Genomic DNA, 17,771 nt, shown 5'->3' on the forward strand with positions numbered 1-17,771 from the left:
CAGTGCTTACGTAAGTATAATTTCCATACTTAAAATTTTATTTTTGCCATTTTCACTCTCTTAGAGCTATTTACTGAGATTAAAACTGTTAAAGTTTTCAAATTTTGTTAGTATAAATATGAGATTGTTCAACACCTTCCAATGTGTAATCAAAGTTCAGTGAAAAATCAGTTTACCAATGAAGCTACTTTTCATGTAATCCAATCATTATGTTTTTTCTACTCTAATTCTAAAGTTTAGACTAAACTGCTTTGTTTGCAAACTTTTCATAATTTTCAAAATTATTCCTCAAAAAGATACAACTCTGATATTAATCTGCCAGAAAATTATTTTTATTTAGGTACAGTTTATCTCAGCTGAATGCTCTAACTTAACTCCAAATCTCTTTCTGCGATAAATTCATGTCACTCCTACATGTTCATTCTAATCGAGTTTTTATGATGGTATTTGCTATGATAATGTTTGTGATTATACATTTAAAATTATCAAAGTAAGCATAGAGATGAGATTATTTTTATAGGGGTTACTGTATACTACATATCCCAGCAAATATCACTTCAAGATTAATTTGGAAGATTACAAAAGACAACGAAAGTCAAATTTCTATTTTACACAAATTATTATAACGTATAACGTGGGCAGTGCTCATTCAGAGATGTTTAATGCTATCTTGTTCCTAGCGTTTTTCCTTCTCAGCGTGGGGTAGATGAGCACTCTGCCTGTCCCCAAAGCCTTGAAGTTAGGCAAAGCTAGCTGACTAAACTGCTCAGAATCCTACAGTCTTCTCATCTTATTCAGAGCAGAAGCCAAATTGCCTGCAGGCTCATACAACCCTTTTCTTACTTCCCCCTGATCTCATATCCTGCTGTTCCCCCCACCCACCCACTCACCCACCCAACCCCCATCCACTCTACTCTGGGCATACAAGCTTCTTTACTTTTCCTTGAACATTCAGCCATGCTGTGGTATCAGGGCTTTTTGTAATCATTATTTACTTTGCCTGGAAATTCCTTTTACTCTTTTGGCTTTTTATTCAAAATCCCTCTTCTCAGTATTGTTGTCTTTGATCACCATTTTAAAATTTAATATGTTGACCTATAATACTACCCTTTTATGCTTTATTTTTTCTCCTTAATGGTCTTCTTTCACCTCTTCTGTTTTCTCCTTACAAGTGTTACATTTTACTTATCTTTATTATATGAATGATGTACTCTACCAATGTTATAGAGCAGGGAGCACAGATTCATTTATTGATGCTTGATATGTATGTTATAGAACAAATCAGTGGGGAAAGAATGGACATTTCAATTAATGCAACAAGGCAGTTAGCTTAGAAAACGCAAACACACACACAATTTCTATCTCATGTCAAATAACAAATCCATACCAGATTCATTCAGAAGTTTTAAAAAATAAGAGACTATCTAAATGACCTTAGAGTAAGAAAAGATTTCTTAAACAAGATGCAAAAAGTTTTACCATAACTGAAAAGTAAAAAATAAATCAGGTGCATTAAAAAATTTTAATTTCTCATTATGAAATGATCTGTCGGAAACTCAGATAATATCAATATGCATGGAAAAATAATAATATGTGGACTATATAAAGATTTCCTAAAACAAAAAAGACAATAAGGATGGGCAAAAGACATAGCTATTTACTCACAGGATTGAAAAAAGAAGTTGGACAATATCAAGTGTTTGTGAGGGTGTAGAGCTATGTATACATTGACGCACTCATGGCAGATGTTTAAATTGGCACAGCAATTTACAAAACTTTTTATTATGTAGTGAAATTAAAGACGTGCAGAGTCTGTGGCCCAGAAATTGTATTCCTGGGTATGTGCCATACATAAATTTTTGTCCATGTGCCTAGGGAGACATGTCCATGAACACTAATATCAGTTGTCAGTTGTAAAACTAAGTAAGTCAGTACTAAAGCATGCATGTGAATGTGGTAAATTTATTAAGAAATGTATGAAAATGAGAAATCTAGAATTCAGGATGTGACAAGGTCTGTTAACTGGTTCTTCAGAAAGGGGATGCTATCTAGGAGGGGCTCACAAGGAATTTCAGCAGTGGTGGCAATTTTCGCTTCCTTAAGTTTGGTATTGGGCTCATGCATATTCATTTTATAACTTAGTGACATTCATATAACTTATATATAGGTGTATCCTTTTGAATGAATCACATGTTTTAGCATAAAATGAATATATATTTAATATACTGACTAGAATTATGATAAAGACAAATTATTAGGTTTACATTGTCATAGTTTATTCGAAGAGCTTCCTATATTAAATGATTGCAAATACTGGATATACATTCCATGATTTTGCTGGCCCATCAGATCATTCATATATTTGCTCCAGAGATATATTACTAACCAGTTATTCAGAGCATGAGAGATAAAAATAATTTACTATTACAGTTGCAATTTTTGCAATATCCAAAGAAGCTGCTTCTAGGTAACGTGATATTTTAGAATAAGTCTGTTCTAATGTCTCAAGGTTGATGTCACACAAATTGTCCCTTAAAATTCTGATTTATGCTAAGGATCATCTTAGAAAAGACCAATGTGTTCTAAATGAGACGAGGTATTATTCTATGGCCACTTTAGCATAGATGGGAACAAAGAGGTATTACAAAAATGAGTTTATTGCAAAGTTTGTTTGATATGAATGAAAAAAATCTCAATCAAGAAGTTTCTTTGTATGTTTTATTTTTTGATCCATTAAAATTAAAATAGTAATAAAATTCTCACTATTGACATTTAAATTATAATTATCAAGATATGATAGGGCAAACTTTGTCCTAATTACTTTACATATATTATTTCTACTACACATAACAGGAATCCTGGGTAAGTATGTTTAGTCATGACATTTTAATAGATAATGACATTTGGGATCAGAGGGGGAGATTAAATTATAAGGACACTACAATTCTGTCATCATTTAGGGAACCAGCTACATTGTTATGTGGCTTAAGGTCATACTGCTAGTAAATGCAGAGTATGAATTCCAGTTCAGAGAAGGTAGACTTAAGAGACAATTCCCTTATCCATTGAATAGCCAAATTAATTCATTTTAGGGATTTTATAAAGAGGAAAGCCTTTTCTCTTTAAATCTGTTCAAAGCATGTCTTTTTATGTTAAAGTTTATATCACTGTGATCTGAAACCTTTGAAAATAAACCTGTGTCTTAAGCCTCTAAACCTGACACCAGTAGATTTGGATTAGTATATGAAAATATACATATAGAAACAGATGGAATGATGGGAGTGGGGAGAGAACTGAGGAATTTATGTGGGTGCATTTTATTCCTCTTTTTTTTTTGAATAAGATTTCATGATGAGCGACTCAGCAGAAATATACAAGAGAACCTTTTCAGATATAAATTATGAAATAATTTATCAATAGAAGTGATTGCTAAAGCTGAAATGCCCATTGATAATGATTACTGAAGAAATATCCATTCAATTCAAAATGTGCTAGAGCTACAAAGTAGTAAGATAAGGGCCCTGGCCTTTAAGGTTTGATGTTATATTGCTAGAAGTGCTTGCCGGGTATATTGCATGCCGGGTAGCCCTAAGGTTTACAATATATAAGAAATAGTGAAAATTAAAACAAAACACCATTTAAAAAATGTTTATTTTACCTGTGTTACTTTAGTCTTAATTTTCTCCTCAACCTTTTTTGTTTTAATAGTTATCTAATAATTACTTTTAATTTTAAATGTTTTAAAAACTTAAAAGAATGTTTCTAAAAAGAGGTTTGAAAATGTAAGTTTCTCTTAGAGTCTGAATTTCAGAGAAAGTCTTTCTTTGAGCACTGAGTTTAAGACTAAGGTATTCTCTAATTAAGGTACTCATGCATTCCAATTTGCCTGCAGCATTCCTGGTTTATACCTGTTGTCCTGGTAATTGCCCTATCCAGTTAGAGGCCCCGTTTCACTCTCAAAATATCTTGGTTTAGATGATACATTTTATAGTCACTCAACCTATAGTCATCTTGAGGCAGAGTTTATACTTAGAAACAGTTGGTTGTGGTGGTTTGTTTGCTTTGTAGAGAAATAAGCTCGCAGGTGCTTAATCTACAAATGTTAAAATTGAGTACACTCAAAAATAGTTAAAATGGCAAATCGTATGTTATGTATTTTTTACTACAATAAAAAAAAAAATTGAAAGCATAGTATATAGGTACCTTTGCTTCAGTTATCTACTAGATTTGAAACCATTTGATTTCATCCCCTATTACTCTTCTACATGCTCACTCTGCTCCAGCCTTCCTGACCTTTCTCTTCCTCTAATATGCTAGACTTGCCCCAGCATATAAGGCTTTGGCAGTGCTGTTTCCTCTATCTGGAATACTTTCCCTTGAGATGTCAGCATGCATAAATGCTTTGCTTCCCCCAAGTCTTTTCTCAGTAAGAGACACCCTGGCCACTTCATTTAAAATCCACTCCCACCACTCACCATCTATCAAGTCCACACATCCACACTCCTGATCTCCTTCTCTCACACTGTTTCCACATAGGACTCATCACCTTCCCACATACTACCGTTTTTACTTATTAATTATGTTATTGTTTGTTTGGTTTCTTCACAAATATGTAAACTCCAAAAAGGGCAGGAATTTTTGTTTACTGATAAATCTAAAACTATCTAGAATAGTGTTTCTTTGACAGTTAAAAAAATACATGTGGAACAGAATTATCTAATCAGTTTGTTTAGAAATCCTGTTAGGTTGATCCTTTCAGAGGCTGTAGAATACTGAGATTCCTTAGTTTGTTTAGATTTGGACTCTGATGGTCTTTTCTCTTAAAAACAAACAAACAAAAAACCACTTAATGCCCCCACCTCCAAAGAATTTTGAAGACAACAAATACTGACTTATATGCTCTGATTATTCAACAAAACAAATAATCATATATTTTACATACATATAAAAAGACATAGCAATCTGGAGAGTACAACTCAGACATTCTGGCTTGGTTCTTTCTGACAGCTATCTGTGAATCACGTGCCTTTTCAGGCATATACTTCAACTTTTCAGCCTCTATGTACAAATACGTGGTTTGATTCTGGTCAGTATGGAAAAAAAAAAAAACCCACACACACACAGTTCTTAAGGCGGGCTACTAGGTAGAAAATACCTGAATCAGACTAACTTTTAAAATATTATACTGAGTTGAACATTCAGTATTTATTCATGTAAAGAAAAGCTTAAAAATTCATTGGGAGAGTATAACATTGATAAACATATCACTTTAGTGCAATATTCCAGTTGTCATCATTTTTCCAAATTGTTTACTCGGATAAATTCTAAATCTTTGTTATAATTGTCTTTTTTTACACTTCCAGCAAAGTTTTGCGGTGACCCTGGTACACCTGCCCAAGGAAAAAGAGAAGGCAAAAGCTTTATATACCAGTCAGAGGTTTCATTCAGTTGCAATTCTCCTTTCATATTAGTGGGATCAAGCACCAGAATCTGTCAAGCAGATGGCACTTGGAGTGGTTCGTCACCTCACTGCATAGGTAAGACTAATGAAAGGTCGATTACACTCAGTAGTTTGGATAGACTACATAGTGGTGACATTTAATGGTTTTCTTTATCCTATAAATAATAGTTGACTAAATATGAAAAACAAATAGAAAAGCAATTAGAAGACACTAATATTGGTAAAACATATGATATTTTTAGCATGGAAAACTTGCAGGAGAAATACTTGAAATAAAAATTTTATCAATAAAATGAAAAAGAAAAGCTTTCAGATTAATAGCATTATTAATTACTGACATCAGCATAGTTCTTTAGAGTTAAAGCATATTTAAATGAAATTAAACTTACTCCAAAATTATAAAAAAGGTACATTGATTTCAAAATGGCTCTAAGTACATTTCTTTTATTATTTTTATTTATTTTTAATTACAGTTGACATACAATATCATGTTAGTTTCAGATATACAAAATAGTGACTAGACATATATTATATAATTTGTGAAGTGATCACTCTGGTAAGTCTTATGCCCACCTGGCACCGTACATAGTAATTACAATATTATTGACTATATCCCCTATGCTTACGTTACATCCCCATGACTTCTTTTTTATAACTGGCAATTCATCTAAGTACATTTCTGTAATCCTGATATTAAATGCCACATTTGGTAAACTAACCAGATAACCTGTCATACAAACTATCCAACTCAGAGAATGCCAGCCCTACCATCCTTATGTCTGAATCTCCAGCAGATGTCAGTTAAAAATCCAAATAACTAAGTCATGTTTCTTGGAAAAAAAATCTTACTTTTTGAGGGGAATATTACCCTACCTGAGATTATAATTTAGCAAAGTCTTTGGGCAAATGTTTTATGCATGTGTTCTTCTTTCATATTCTCCATTTTTCCTTAAATTTTATCCACAGAGTTAGTTGGATGTCAAGTACTTTTATATTACAAGGTTTCAAAGTTATAGAATTGCATATTTCATTTAAAATGCAGTCTACCTGAATTTCTTGCTTTAAGATTAGCAGGCTTCCGTCCATGGCGAAATGCTATTAGATTACACTATTAATACCTAGGACCCTTTCATTATACCTAAGATTACTTAAAATTGTTTTATATAAGAAATATACATTTAATATCATTTTAATTTTTTTTAAATTATGTTTTTAATTTTTATTTTAGAACCCACTCGTACCTCATGTGAAAACCCAGGAGTGCCACGGCATGGATCTCAGAACAATACATTCGGATTTCAAGTGGGTACTTTAAATAAATATTTCCATTTAGTATAAAACTAGATCAGAAAGCTTCTTTAGTTTGCATGCATATAGTCCTGTCGATGCGATGCAGACAGAAAAAAAGTCATGCTTATATCTGTATTATAAACATATTTTAAAAAAAGTAATAGGCAACAAAAGAGCAAAATTAAGAAAATTAGAAGAAAAATATGCTTCAAGAATAATAGCCTAACTGACTATAAGGATACAAGAAAAGAAAAATTGGACAGAGCTGTGAGCATAGGAGAATCCATAAGCAGTAGTTAGTATGTAAGAGAGTGTTAGAGTACATGCAGGGGTAAATGAATAAACTCTACAGGAAGATGTGGGGACAGTGAGGAAAAGTACAGATGAAAGAAGTTAAAGGAAAGACAAAGATTTAGCTAATATATAAAAATTTATTCAATAAGGCAATAAGATGAAAATATTTTTGTTTTATAGTGTATATATAATACTAAAACTTTTTATACATTGTCATTGATGTGGAAATTATTTGCAAAAATAATTTAACCATAACCTATTGTTACACGACACGTAGTTGGATTGTTATAATTCTTTAGCATGCCCAGTCATGTGCGGCTGACTTTCTTGTTCTCTCTTTGTCCAATTTAGATTTTATACAGAGATTCATCAAGTTTTTCATTACAGGGGCCTAAGGGGAGCCAAAGTGTATACTGATTCCAAAAGGAAATAGTCAATTTACACATTATCCAACTGCCTCATGTTGCAGGGTTTTCTAAATTGTGCTATTTTTTTGTGAAATTAAGTGTGAACTTGAAAAACATCCATTTCTAAAGAAAGTATTCATCAAAGGTGCCATATTTTTGTTGCTAAAAATAGTTTTCATTTATACAGTTCAGGCTCAGTATGAACATTGATTTGATAGTGTTTTCAATTCTTCTGGTTTGCCTCAGGCCTGTCTAGATAATACAAAACTGTAAAAAAAACTGTCTCAGTCTCTATTATATTGATGTTTTTAGAAAACTTTAGATTCACATGTACATAAAAGGTTTTACCAATTGAACTAAATCCTGGAAAATAGACAAATAGCTATAAGGCATTAATCCTCGTCGTATAGACCAAGAAACTGAAACAGAATGTGACTTGACTTTGATCACAGAGCAAGTAATTGGCAATATTCTGACGGAACACAGGATTTCAATGTTAGTATCTGTGTACTAAATCAGATGATTTTCTGAATGAGTCCTTTCTAGTAAATACCCTTTGAGATAATGGAAATGGAAATGAGTAAGATTGAGTTTGGAATAGTCATCCAATGAAACGAATAGAATCATTAACCCTGCATTTTAAGAATTTTATTATAATCACTAAAAAATGTTATAAAATTAACCTAACCTTGAATTCATATTATTTGGCTAATAAACATATATTAGATCCTTATATTCTATCTGGGTAAACATGAATAGACTAGATTTCAAATACGGTAAAGTATAATTGTATATAATCTCTTTTAATTACAAATGATATACTGAGTATATGAAATTAAGGACATCAACTTTTCTACAAACATATGGCAGAAGTGTGTGTGTATACTAATTGCATTTACTAAATCTGTATAGAGCCAACAGAATTTTAAAAATTCTGATTCTAACTAATATCAATTTATTGGTGAATTCTAAATAATATATACCTGGAAAAGGCATCTTTATTGATTGAGAAAATCTTTTGCTTGTAAGTAGCAGAAACTATTTTGAGCTAGCTTTAGCCTAAAGGCATTACAAGCCATTTTGTAGGTATGTCTGAGACCACAAGAGAAAAAATCTAGGTGAGACTCATCAAGCCTAGGATTTAGAAACTAGACAATAGGACTCAGTCTTTCGCACTGCTCTGTGTTTATCTACTTTGTTCTCCCTCTCTGCAGATTGGCCATATGGTCAAGGGTGCCTTGTTTCTATTTGTATTTAAGCCACATACAGAAATTGATTAATTCCCTCAATCTCCGTTCCAAATTTCTAGAGAGAGAATCAGAATGTCCCAACTTTGTATTCATCCAGGTTTTATTAGGTAGCCAATAGTGAGTTAAGTGAAAACAGGTATGTATAGAAACCCCACTTCTGGGAAGGACAAGATAAAGGAGGAAGTTATGAATTGCAAACAAATCATGTTCTTAATTGTTTTCTTTAATGTGTTTATTCACTCTCCTTTTCTATATAGAGTTATATAATAGATCTTTGGACATGGATATAATTATTAACATATAAGAATATATATCACCTCTTGCTAGAGATGTTGAAAACTCTAGTGTTGAAAAAAATACTCAACATAATTTCTCTTTTTATCCAAAATATTGAAAACTGGAACAATTTTTGCTAGAAATAGGTTGCTAGTGAAGGGAGTAGCTGTCAAAATGATTGATACAACATCTAGATTAATTATGGAGTATATGCCAAACATATATTTCATTAATGGTTATATCACTCTTGAAATTGAACTCTGGGCATTGGAAGATACATTATGTAGATTTAGGGCTTGTTACATAAAGCTATTATAGACATGAAATATTTTAAAGCTGACTCTTAGATGTTTAACCCCAAGATATTTAACACGAAAATATTTAACCCTACCGAAATAACCACGGTGATGATGTGTGATTTCCAGTTTTATATTTAAAATTAACACATAAGTACATTTAATGAGGCAAACATGTTACCTTTCAATGATGAATATGATGACATGAATTTTGAAACAAAAAAAATGTAAAATTCAATTTTTTAAATTAAATTTTTTTGCTTATTTTTTAATATAAATTCACAAAATACCTTAAAGTTCAATTTTTCTTAAACCAGGACACTCAGGGTCAAAACATATGCTCAGTGAAAACCCTTTTCATCTCATCTTAAGCACACATGTTATCCCTTTATTTTTATGATCCTGCCTCTCTACTTCAATTTTATTAACCTTAATTTATGCATGACTTTTATTAGAAGCTACCTCAATTTGGAGTGTTAAAATGTTTGATATAAACATAATAAAATACAAATACAAAATAATTATTTAAATATATTACTTGTTAAATTTTGAAGGCTTAATTATAAATACATTTTGAACATCATTAAGCACTGTGTTGCATACTCTAGTTAAACAAAATGTGATGTTAGAAATCAGACACAAATAAATATAGTGATGAAGATTTTAGCAAAGTAAGAGTCATTTATTATGAAATATCATAAAAATGTTAGATAGGTCTTATTTAGAAAGTGCCAAATTTGTGCAAAATTTCAATTGACCCTCTAATCAACTACTTAAACTTTATGACTTAAGAACCGAGTTATAACATTTAAAAGAGGGAATAAGGAGTTAAAGACGTTGTCATATTTACCAATAAGATAGGTCTTAAAATCTGCACACACCTTGCTAATTTGGGCCAATGACAAGTAATTTTAATATTAACATTAGCACAATTAAAACGATATGGATGATTTTTAAATCCTAATATAAAAATAATTTTGACTGTTAATGTTCACATTGCATATAATTGCTTATACGAACAGTACTTTTCATTAGTAAATATTCATGGGAAAATTTACATAAATTATTTTTTCAATAATTTTTTGAATTAGGTAATGGAAATTCAAATGGTGTTACTTATTTTTCTCCAAAATAATCAAATTATATTATGCCTGTTAAAAGTTATTTAGAATCATAGGATCTATCATGGCAAATCAGAAAAGGGTAAAGAATTATTTAAAATACACTGTTAATTGGATTTATCACTGAAAAAATTGTTAATTAATGCACCAATACTTGGATAATATTTGTGATTGGTTTTAATACAACAAATTCTGAATAAAAAATAATCAATTACTAAATTTGTATAACTCTAGCTATATTAGATATTTGGTGTTAAGTATTTGTGAATTTGACAAAAATGTCATTGAATGTATTGGTTATATATAGAAAATTTTTAAATAGACTGTAGTTCTATAGTATCCAGTTAATATCTAAAGCTGTACTCATGGTGACTTCATAAAAGTTCACAGGAATGAAGAAATAAAGTCTTAAATGTAAAAAGAAACAGAAGTCTATGTTTTCTAACATGTTTCTCTTACTAATATAAAGGTTTGATGAAAGAACCCAAATGTACTCTTCAAAAAACAAATAATGCATGGTTAACTTTATGTTAACGAAAACATGGAAGGTATATCACTGCACTTTGAAAATCTGATATATATATTAAGTATTTTTAAGTTATCAAATAATTTTGTGTTAAATTATTAGAACCCATTCCTTCAGTTGATCCAATATTTTCAAGACACTTTTCTAAGCTCTTGGTTCACAGGATTGCGTAACATAGTTTCTGGCCTAGAGAAGCTGACATTTTAATATGTGGGTCAGATGGAATAGATGATTTCCTAGTATACATGATAACATTGATATCATTGAAAGGTGCTAAGGAAGCACATAGAAGGGACAGTTTTCCCAATCCATTGCTGCTGGGAAAGCTTTCTAGAAATGCTGTCTGCACTGAATCTTTTAGGGCGAGACTAAGAAAAGAAAGGCATTTCATGTAGGAAGAATAACAAGAAATTATACATGCATTCAGGGAACTGCAAAAATTCAATAGTATATGGGCTCAATTTGACTAAAATTAAGTGGTTAATGCTGATGCTAAAGATATGGTCAATGGTCAGATTATAGAGACTTTTATCTGCCAAGTTAACAAAAAGTAACTTTATCCTTTGGATGATAAACCAATAAAGATTTTAAGAAGGATAATGATAGGTGAATCTTTCACTCTGACTTTAGTGTGGAAAATACATTCGATGGGGTCAACATTGGAGAAATGGAGGCAAGTTAGATAATTATTGTAAGTGTCTGTACCGATAGTTCTCAAAGTGTGGTCCCTAACCATCAGCAGCAGTATTACCTGGGACTTGTTAGACTTGCAGATTTTTGGGCCTCCCCTAGATCTACCCTGTCAGAAGCTCTAGATGAAGGGTTCAGCTATCTGTGTTTTGATAAGTCCTGGTATTTTTGTTTTATCTGTTTAAGTTTGAGAAACAAAGCTTGTAAAAAAAGATGTTGAGTACTAAAATGGCATATAGAAATGGAGAGAGAGAGAAGGGAGGACAATTTGAGAAAGATTTAGGAGGTAAATTGTTAGTATTTCAGGGTAGATGAAATGAGGGATGAAAGTTGGCACCATTAACTGAGATCTAGCCCAAAACAGGATTGTTGGATTGATAGAAGTGATGGGTTTTGTAGAACTGTCTGAAGAATAGAATTGCTAAATCTACATGATCAGTCACATAATCTAGGCCATATGACAAAGTCAAAATCTACAGCACTGTATTGCACAACCTCAGGGAGTATGTGAATGGCATGCTATGAGCACAATTTGGATGCTGTTTATATTGAATACAGCGTGAAAAGTGCTCCCTGGAATTGAACAATACAGTAGCCCTGGACAAAAATGGGGCATCCCTAAGTGGGTAAGAGATCTCCTAGGGGCTAAAGTGAAGGTGTTAATGTCCTAGAGGTTAGAATGAAGGCAGACACAATGCGAGATAACCTGGATAAAGGTTATTATGAGAGAATGACCGTTGGAATTGAATGTTTCTGGTGTAGCATAGTTCTGAGAGATGATGAGAATATGAGAAATGGTAAATTTAGCTAGTCTCAAAGTCCAATTGTAATCTGGTGTTAAATTATGTCACATGAGTCTTAGCCTCATGTTGCTTTAGCAGATGGAGTAGGAACTAAGGGGAAACCAGAAAATGGGATCTCTGTGATAAGCCCTAGGACAACAATTGAGCATTCTCAGACTTCATTTGTTGGGGAAGGCTGAGGTGACAGACTCAAAATATTCTTTATCTTGTCCTCCACTTCTAATTATTTAATAATTCCTAATGGTATTTTCTTGTGATATATTTTGGGTAAACAACTTTCTTCCCCAGTCCACTCAAATCTAAAATGGCAGTGCCTGCCTCATAATTAGAATTATTGTTCATCATTTTTTTTTTTGCTATTGAATAGTAATTATGGCAAAAAAGTTTGGCAACTATGTATACATTGGGAAATTAAACATTTGATGATGATATATACACAAAGAGATCTAAGTGTTTTTCTTCAGTCTTGATTTTTTTCCCTCCAATTTTAGTTTTAGTCATATTTTAATTTCTTTTTCTTCCAACTTCTACCATACATAGTTTCCTTTAAAAGCATTTTCTCATCCAGAGTTTTTTTCTGTTTGTTACTGTATTTGAAGTTGCATCAGGACATTTGTTTTTTCTCTGCGATTTGCTACAGGTAGGAAGTGTTGTGCAGTTTCATTGCAAAAAAGGACACCTTCTCCAGGGGTCTACAACACGCACTTGCCTTCCTGACCTCATGTGGAGTGGAATTCAGCCTGAGTGCATACGTAAGTTTTATGACTAAGAAATTATACTTATCATGGGTAAGAATTTATGTGCATTTTTCTTCTAATTGCGAAAATAAATTTATGTCCATATAATAGATGTATCACGTAGGTATTTTAGACTATTGTAAAACATAATTCTTGTATATAATTGTATTACTATATCATAGCCTTATTAGGAAGCATTCTTTCTAAAGAATTCTGAGGGCATGATGCATAATTTTGTTATTTTTGAAAAGCTATTGTCAGCGTGGTCAGTTTGGTCATCTGGTAATTTTAGATGATGATTATTTTTTAGATTCATAGATCCGCACTATACTCTGAGATATAAGAAGTTCTAACACAGTGTGGCTCTTAATCTTATCACTTGTGCAACAATCTGAGAATCTGTGGAAAGCTAGAAAAATCCATGAAAAGAAATATGCATGAACACCTTGACCAAAAATTTGAATATTACTTCAAGATTTCTTGGAGCTTATAAGTGTTCCATGACCCTAAATTGAGAACGCTTGCTATTAAAGATTAAATTAGAACAAAGCCCATGGTCACTAAACAGTCTTTTCTGATTTACAATTAGAAATAAATTTTAGCTGGTGAGTTACTTATCTCTTCTTTCCCTCTCACTTCCTTTTTTTTTTTTTTTTTAATCTCCCCCATCTTTTACAATTCTGATCCTCTTGGGGGAAAAAATAAAGAGTAAGTGGGAGTAGAATGGTATATAGTTTTCAGGATTTGCTGAAGTTCAAGTAAGTCCTGTGAATTTATTCTAGCTCTGTTCAGAAGCACCTATATAATCATGGGAGCCCCCATGGACCTGCAGCTCACTGAAAAGCAGTAGACCACTCACTGAGTTGCATCACATACCCACTTGGTTTATATTTAAATACGGCTAAATTTCTTAAAAAGGACTTCCTCCCAGTGTGTACTTTAAAATTGCTGTGTGGGATGTACTAGGTATTCTGTAGTATACCAAGATTCTTTGATGACCTACATTTGGGATATGATGATTTAAATGAAGTTAAACAGCTTCTGTTACTGCAAAGCATATCAGAATTTTAGAATGTGCATAAGGTGGGGGTTAAGAACATAGCAGAGACAGACTATTTGTGTTTATCCTTAGCAATATTTCCCCCTGGAGGATTAAATTTCATTAACTGAATTATGTTAAATATAAACCATGTAATACAATATTTATTACATAAATAGTGTTAAAAAATGTTAGCTGTTTATAATTTTGTAAATCATCATTGAGAAAAAAATGGTATTTTTTTTCCCAAATTTGTCTACAGAATACTTTTATCAGAGATCACCTTTAAGATCTTCATCCATGAACAAATGATCAGAAATGTTGTCTTGTTTAGGGGGAAATTTCTGTAGCCTCTATTTCTGATTGAGAAAGGAATGGTCTTTAGAAGATACAAAACAGGTAAACTAGGCAGAGGGCAGAGCCAAGAAGAGCCTTAAGTTGTAGGGATGGTGGAATCAAGATAGAGAATTAGGAATTGGAGGAAACATGGAGAAAAGGAGGCAAAATGTTAAATGAATGAAAAAGTTCTGCCACTATGTAAACCCAAAATGTGGCCAGAAAATTCTATATGTAAAAAAATTATTAAGAAGTATTAATATCACTATAACATAATGAGCAGTGGTTGGATTTAACTTTAGAAAACATGTTTTTCTAATATAAATATAATAAATAAAAGGACATATTTCCTAAACTGGTATAGAAAATTGGAATTTGATAAACTTTAAAAAAAAGTCCTCTTACTGGAAGACTTTTTAGATCCTTCAAAATGCTAATATATATCGTGATATCTAACAAGGTGATATAGTATACATTTATGAGCTTAATTATCCACAGTCTTTATTTTTCTTTGCTCACTTTACCTGTTAACATAATATTCTACAGATGATTGTTTAGAAAATGCTAGTCTGTAAAATCAAAATGTATTTTTACATTTATGCATTTGCCTTGATTCATTAGAATAACTATTTTAATATTAACAAACATCTAAAAATATATCGTGACTCCAGTCTCAAATTTTTTTAACATGTCTACAAAAAATGAACATTTTTCTCTTTTCTTAATATAGCCCACAGCTGCAAACAGCCAGAAACTCCTGCTCATGCAAATGTAGTAGGAATGGACCTTCCATCCCATGGGTATACACTAATTTATACCTGCCAGCCTGGCTTCTTCTTAGCAGGTGGAACAGAACATAGAATGTGTAGATCTGATAACACCTGGACTGGAAAAGTTCCTGTTTGCGAAGGTAAGTTTTTTTCTACAAAAGCTTTTAAAAGTAGATGTACTATTTTGACTTTTCTCAGAATCAAGAGACAAAAAAAAAAATCCATTGAACTTAGCTTAGAAACAAGGGAAATCTGTTGGCCATCCCCAAGGATAAGACTGATGTAGACACTTCTGGACCCAGAGGCACAACAATATTATTCAGGTCTTTATAGTTTTTATTTTTTATTGTTTTTATTTTTTTATTTATTTTTTTATTTTTTCAGGTGAGACAACACTTGGTTGACCTCACAGATTGCAAGGACTTTGTCAGCTTACAATCCCTTATTTTTTTATTTTTTATTTTTTATGCCTACAGCACTTGGTCTTCCTAGGTGATCTCCCATCCAAGTGCTAACTAGGCCTGACCTTCCTTAGCTTCAGAGATCAGACGGGATCGGGCTTGTTCAGGGTAGCATGGCCGTAGACTATAGTTTCTTTTCCATGATCCGTTTTTCCTTTTTGCCTTTATTATTCTAGTTTTCTATTCATGGTAGGTGTACTAATTTTCTATGGCTAACCATAACAAAGTTCTATCACTTGTGTGGCTTAAAATAACAGAAATTTATTCTCTCACAGTTCTGGAGGCCAGAAGTCTAAAATCAAGGTGTCAGCAGGACCATGTGTTCTCTGAAGACTCTAGGGAAGAAGCATACATTACTTATTCCTAGTATTTGATGGCTTTTGGCTATTCTTGGCATTCCTTGGCTCATAGCATCACTTCGATTTCTACTTCCATCTTCACATGGGCTTCTTTCCTACGTATCTCTGTATGTCCTCTCTGCTTATAAAGACACCAGTCATTAAAGTTAGGAATTATTTCAGGATTATTTCACCCCAAGGACCTCAACTAATTATATCTTCAAAGACCTGATTTCTAAATAAGGTCATATTCTGAGGTTCCTAGTGAACGTACATTTTGGGGTACGCTATTCAACCCACTACAGTAGGGAAAATTGCTGCCAGTATCCCTGGGCTCATACCTTTCTGGCAGAGTAACCCTGGTAGAAAAAGTCTTTTTCTAAAGCTTGACTATAAAAACGCCGTTCAGGAGTCTGATTGTCAGTTTGAACAGTCTATTTCCAAATCTGTTGCTCAGCTGGGTGATGTGGTGTGCTGACCAGTTCTAGATGAAGTGTCCATCCCTGTTGCTGCTTGATCAGGAGAGTCCCTGTCTGGATAAGATGTAAGGAGTTTACTGGAGGAAATAGGGATGTGTTTCCAGAAGAAGGAGTGAAAGAAGTTTTTGTAGAATTCTTGATAAGGTCATCAATAAACTTCTTTTCCTTTAATTTTTTCACTTTTTTTAGGCCTTCTAATTCTTGATCTCTTGCATCATTCACAAATGTTAATGACTTTATCCTTTTCGAAATGTTTTTACTCTCTTCTCTTAGAATGTTACTTATTTTTTACATTTAAAGACAGTTTTAATGATAGAAATTCCTATAATGTGAGATTTTATTCTTTTATATATGTGTACTTATTATTGTCTTTCTCCACTCTCCTGTCCTTTTATCTGCCCTTCCCTAACTAGAATATAATCTCAATAAAAACAGAAACTTTGTTCAAAGTGTTTACAACTGTCATTTTAACATCTGAATTGGTGCCTTGTCTGTAAAACGTGTTCATTAAATATTTGAGTAAATAAATGTTATTCTCTCATAATTCGGCTATCAAGTGTCCATTTCCTTTATAAATTTATTCTTTTCTACCCATGGTTTTCTAAATACTTGGTTCTTAGCCATCTCTTCCTTTTATTCAATATTCTCTCCCTAGGTAAGCTCATTCAAGCCAATGGCTTCAACTGTCTTCTCTATGAAGACTGTTTACAAGTTAATATTTCTAGCTCATTTATCTTCTCTTAACTCCAGACTTATATGTTCCATTGCTTACTTGACATCTCTTTTTGAATTTATCAAAGACTTTTCAATACTCAATATATGCAAATCTGAACTCACAAATTTCCCCTCACCATCATCTATTTTGTGTGTTCCCTGTCCCAGTGGTATCATCATCATATAGTACATAGAAATCTAGTAGTCATCTTTGACATCTTCCCATCCTTTTAAATCCCCCAGGATTTCAATTGCTTCTTTATCTATCCACTTTTCTGTTTTACATCACTACTATAGCGGTCTAACTCAGCATTATCTCTGTTGGGGCTACTGCAGCAGCCTCTTAACTTCTCTGCCTATATTGATATACCTGCTCCTTTTTCAGCCAGAGTGATGTTCACCCCAATCACTTCCCCTTCAAACCTTTTAAAGACATGACATTGTCTTTAAAGGGGAAGTGATTGGGGTGGACATCATGACATT

The 17,771-nt window shown here is 32.5% G+C and overlaps 1 protein-coding gene and 1 pseudogene across 1 annotated transcript in view; one reads left to right on the top strand and one right to left on the bottom strand.

The window, feature by feature from the left end:
• CSMD3 (CUB and Sushi multiple domains 3) overlaps positions 1-17,771 on the top strand; it is a 1,016,080-nt gene that overhangs the window by 981,148 nt on the left and 17,161 nt on the right. Inside the window, exons 62-65 of the mRNA XM_006916698.2 lie at positions 5,364-5,537; positions 6,690-6,763; positions 13,055-13,166; positions 15,257-15,436. Coding sequence (XP_006916760.1) covers positions 5,364-5,537; positions 6,690-6,763; positions 13,055-13,166; positions 15,257-15,436 — 540 coding nt within the window. The remainder of the gene's footprint in view (positions 1-5,363; positions 5,538-6,689; positions 6,764-13,054; positions 13,167-15,256; positions 15,437-17,771) is intronic.
• On the bottom strand, positions 15,764-15,882 carry LOC112483704 (annotated as a pseudogene).

The sequence above is a fragment of the Pteropus alecto genome, unplaced genomic scaffold (assembly GCF_000325575.1).
Source record: "Pteropus alecto unplaced genomic scaffold, ASM32557v1 scaffold164, whole genome shotgun sequence".
Taxonomy (NCBI): domain Eukaryota; kingdom Metazoa; phylum Chordata; class Mammalia; order Chiroptera; family Pteropodidae; genus Pteropus; species Pteropus alecto.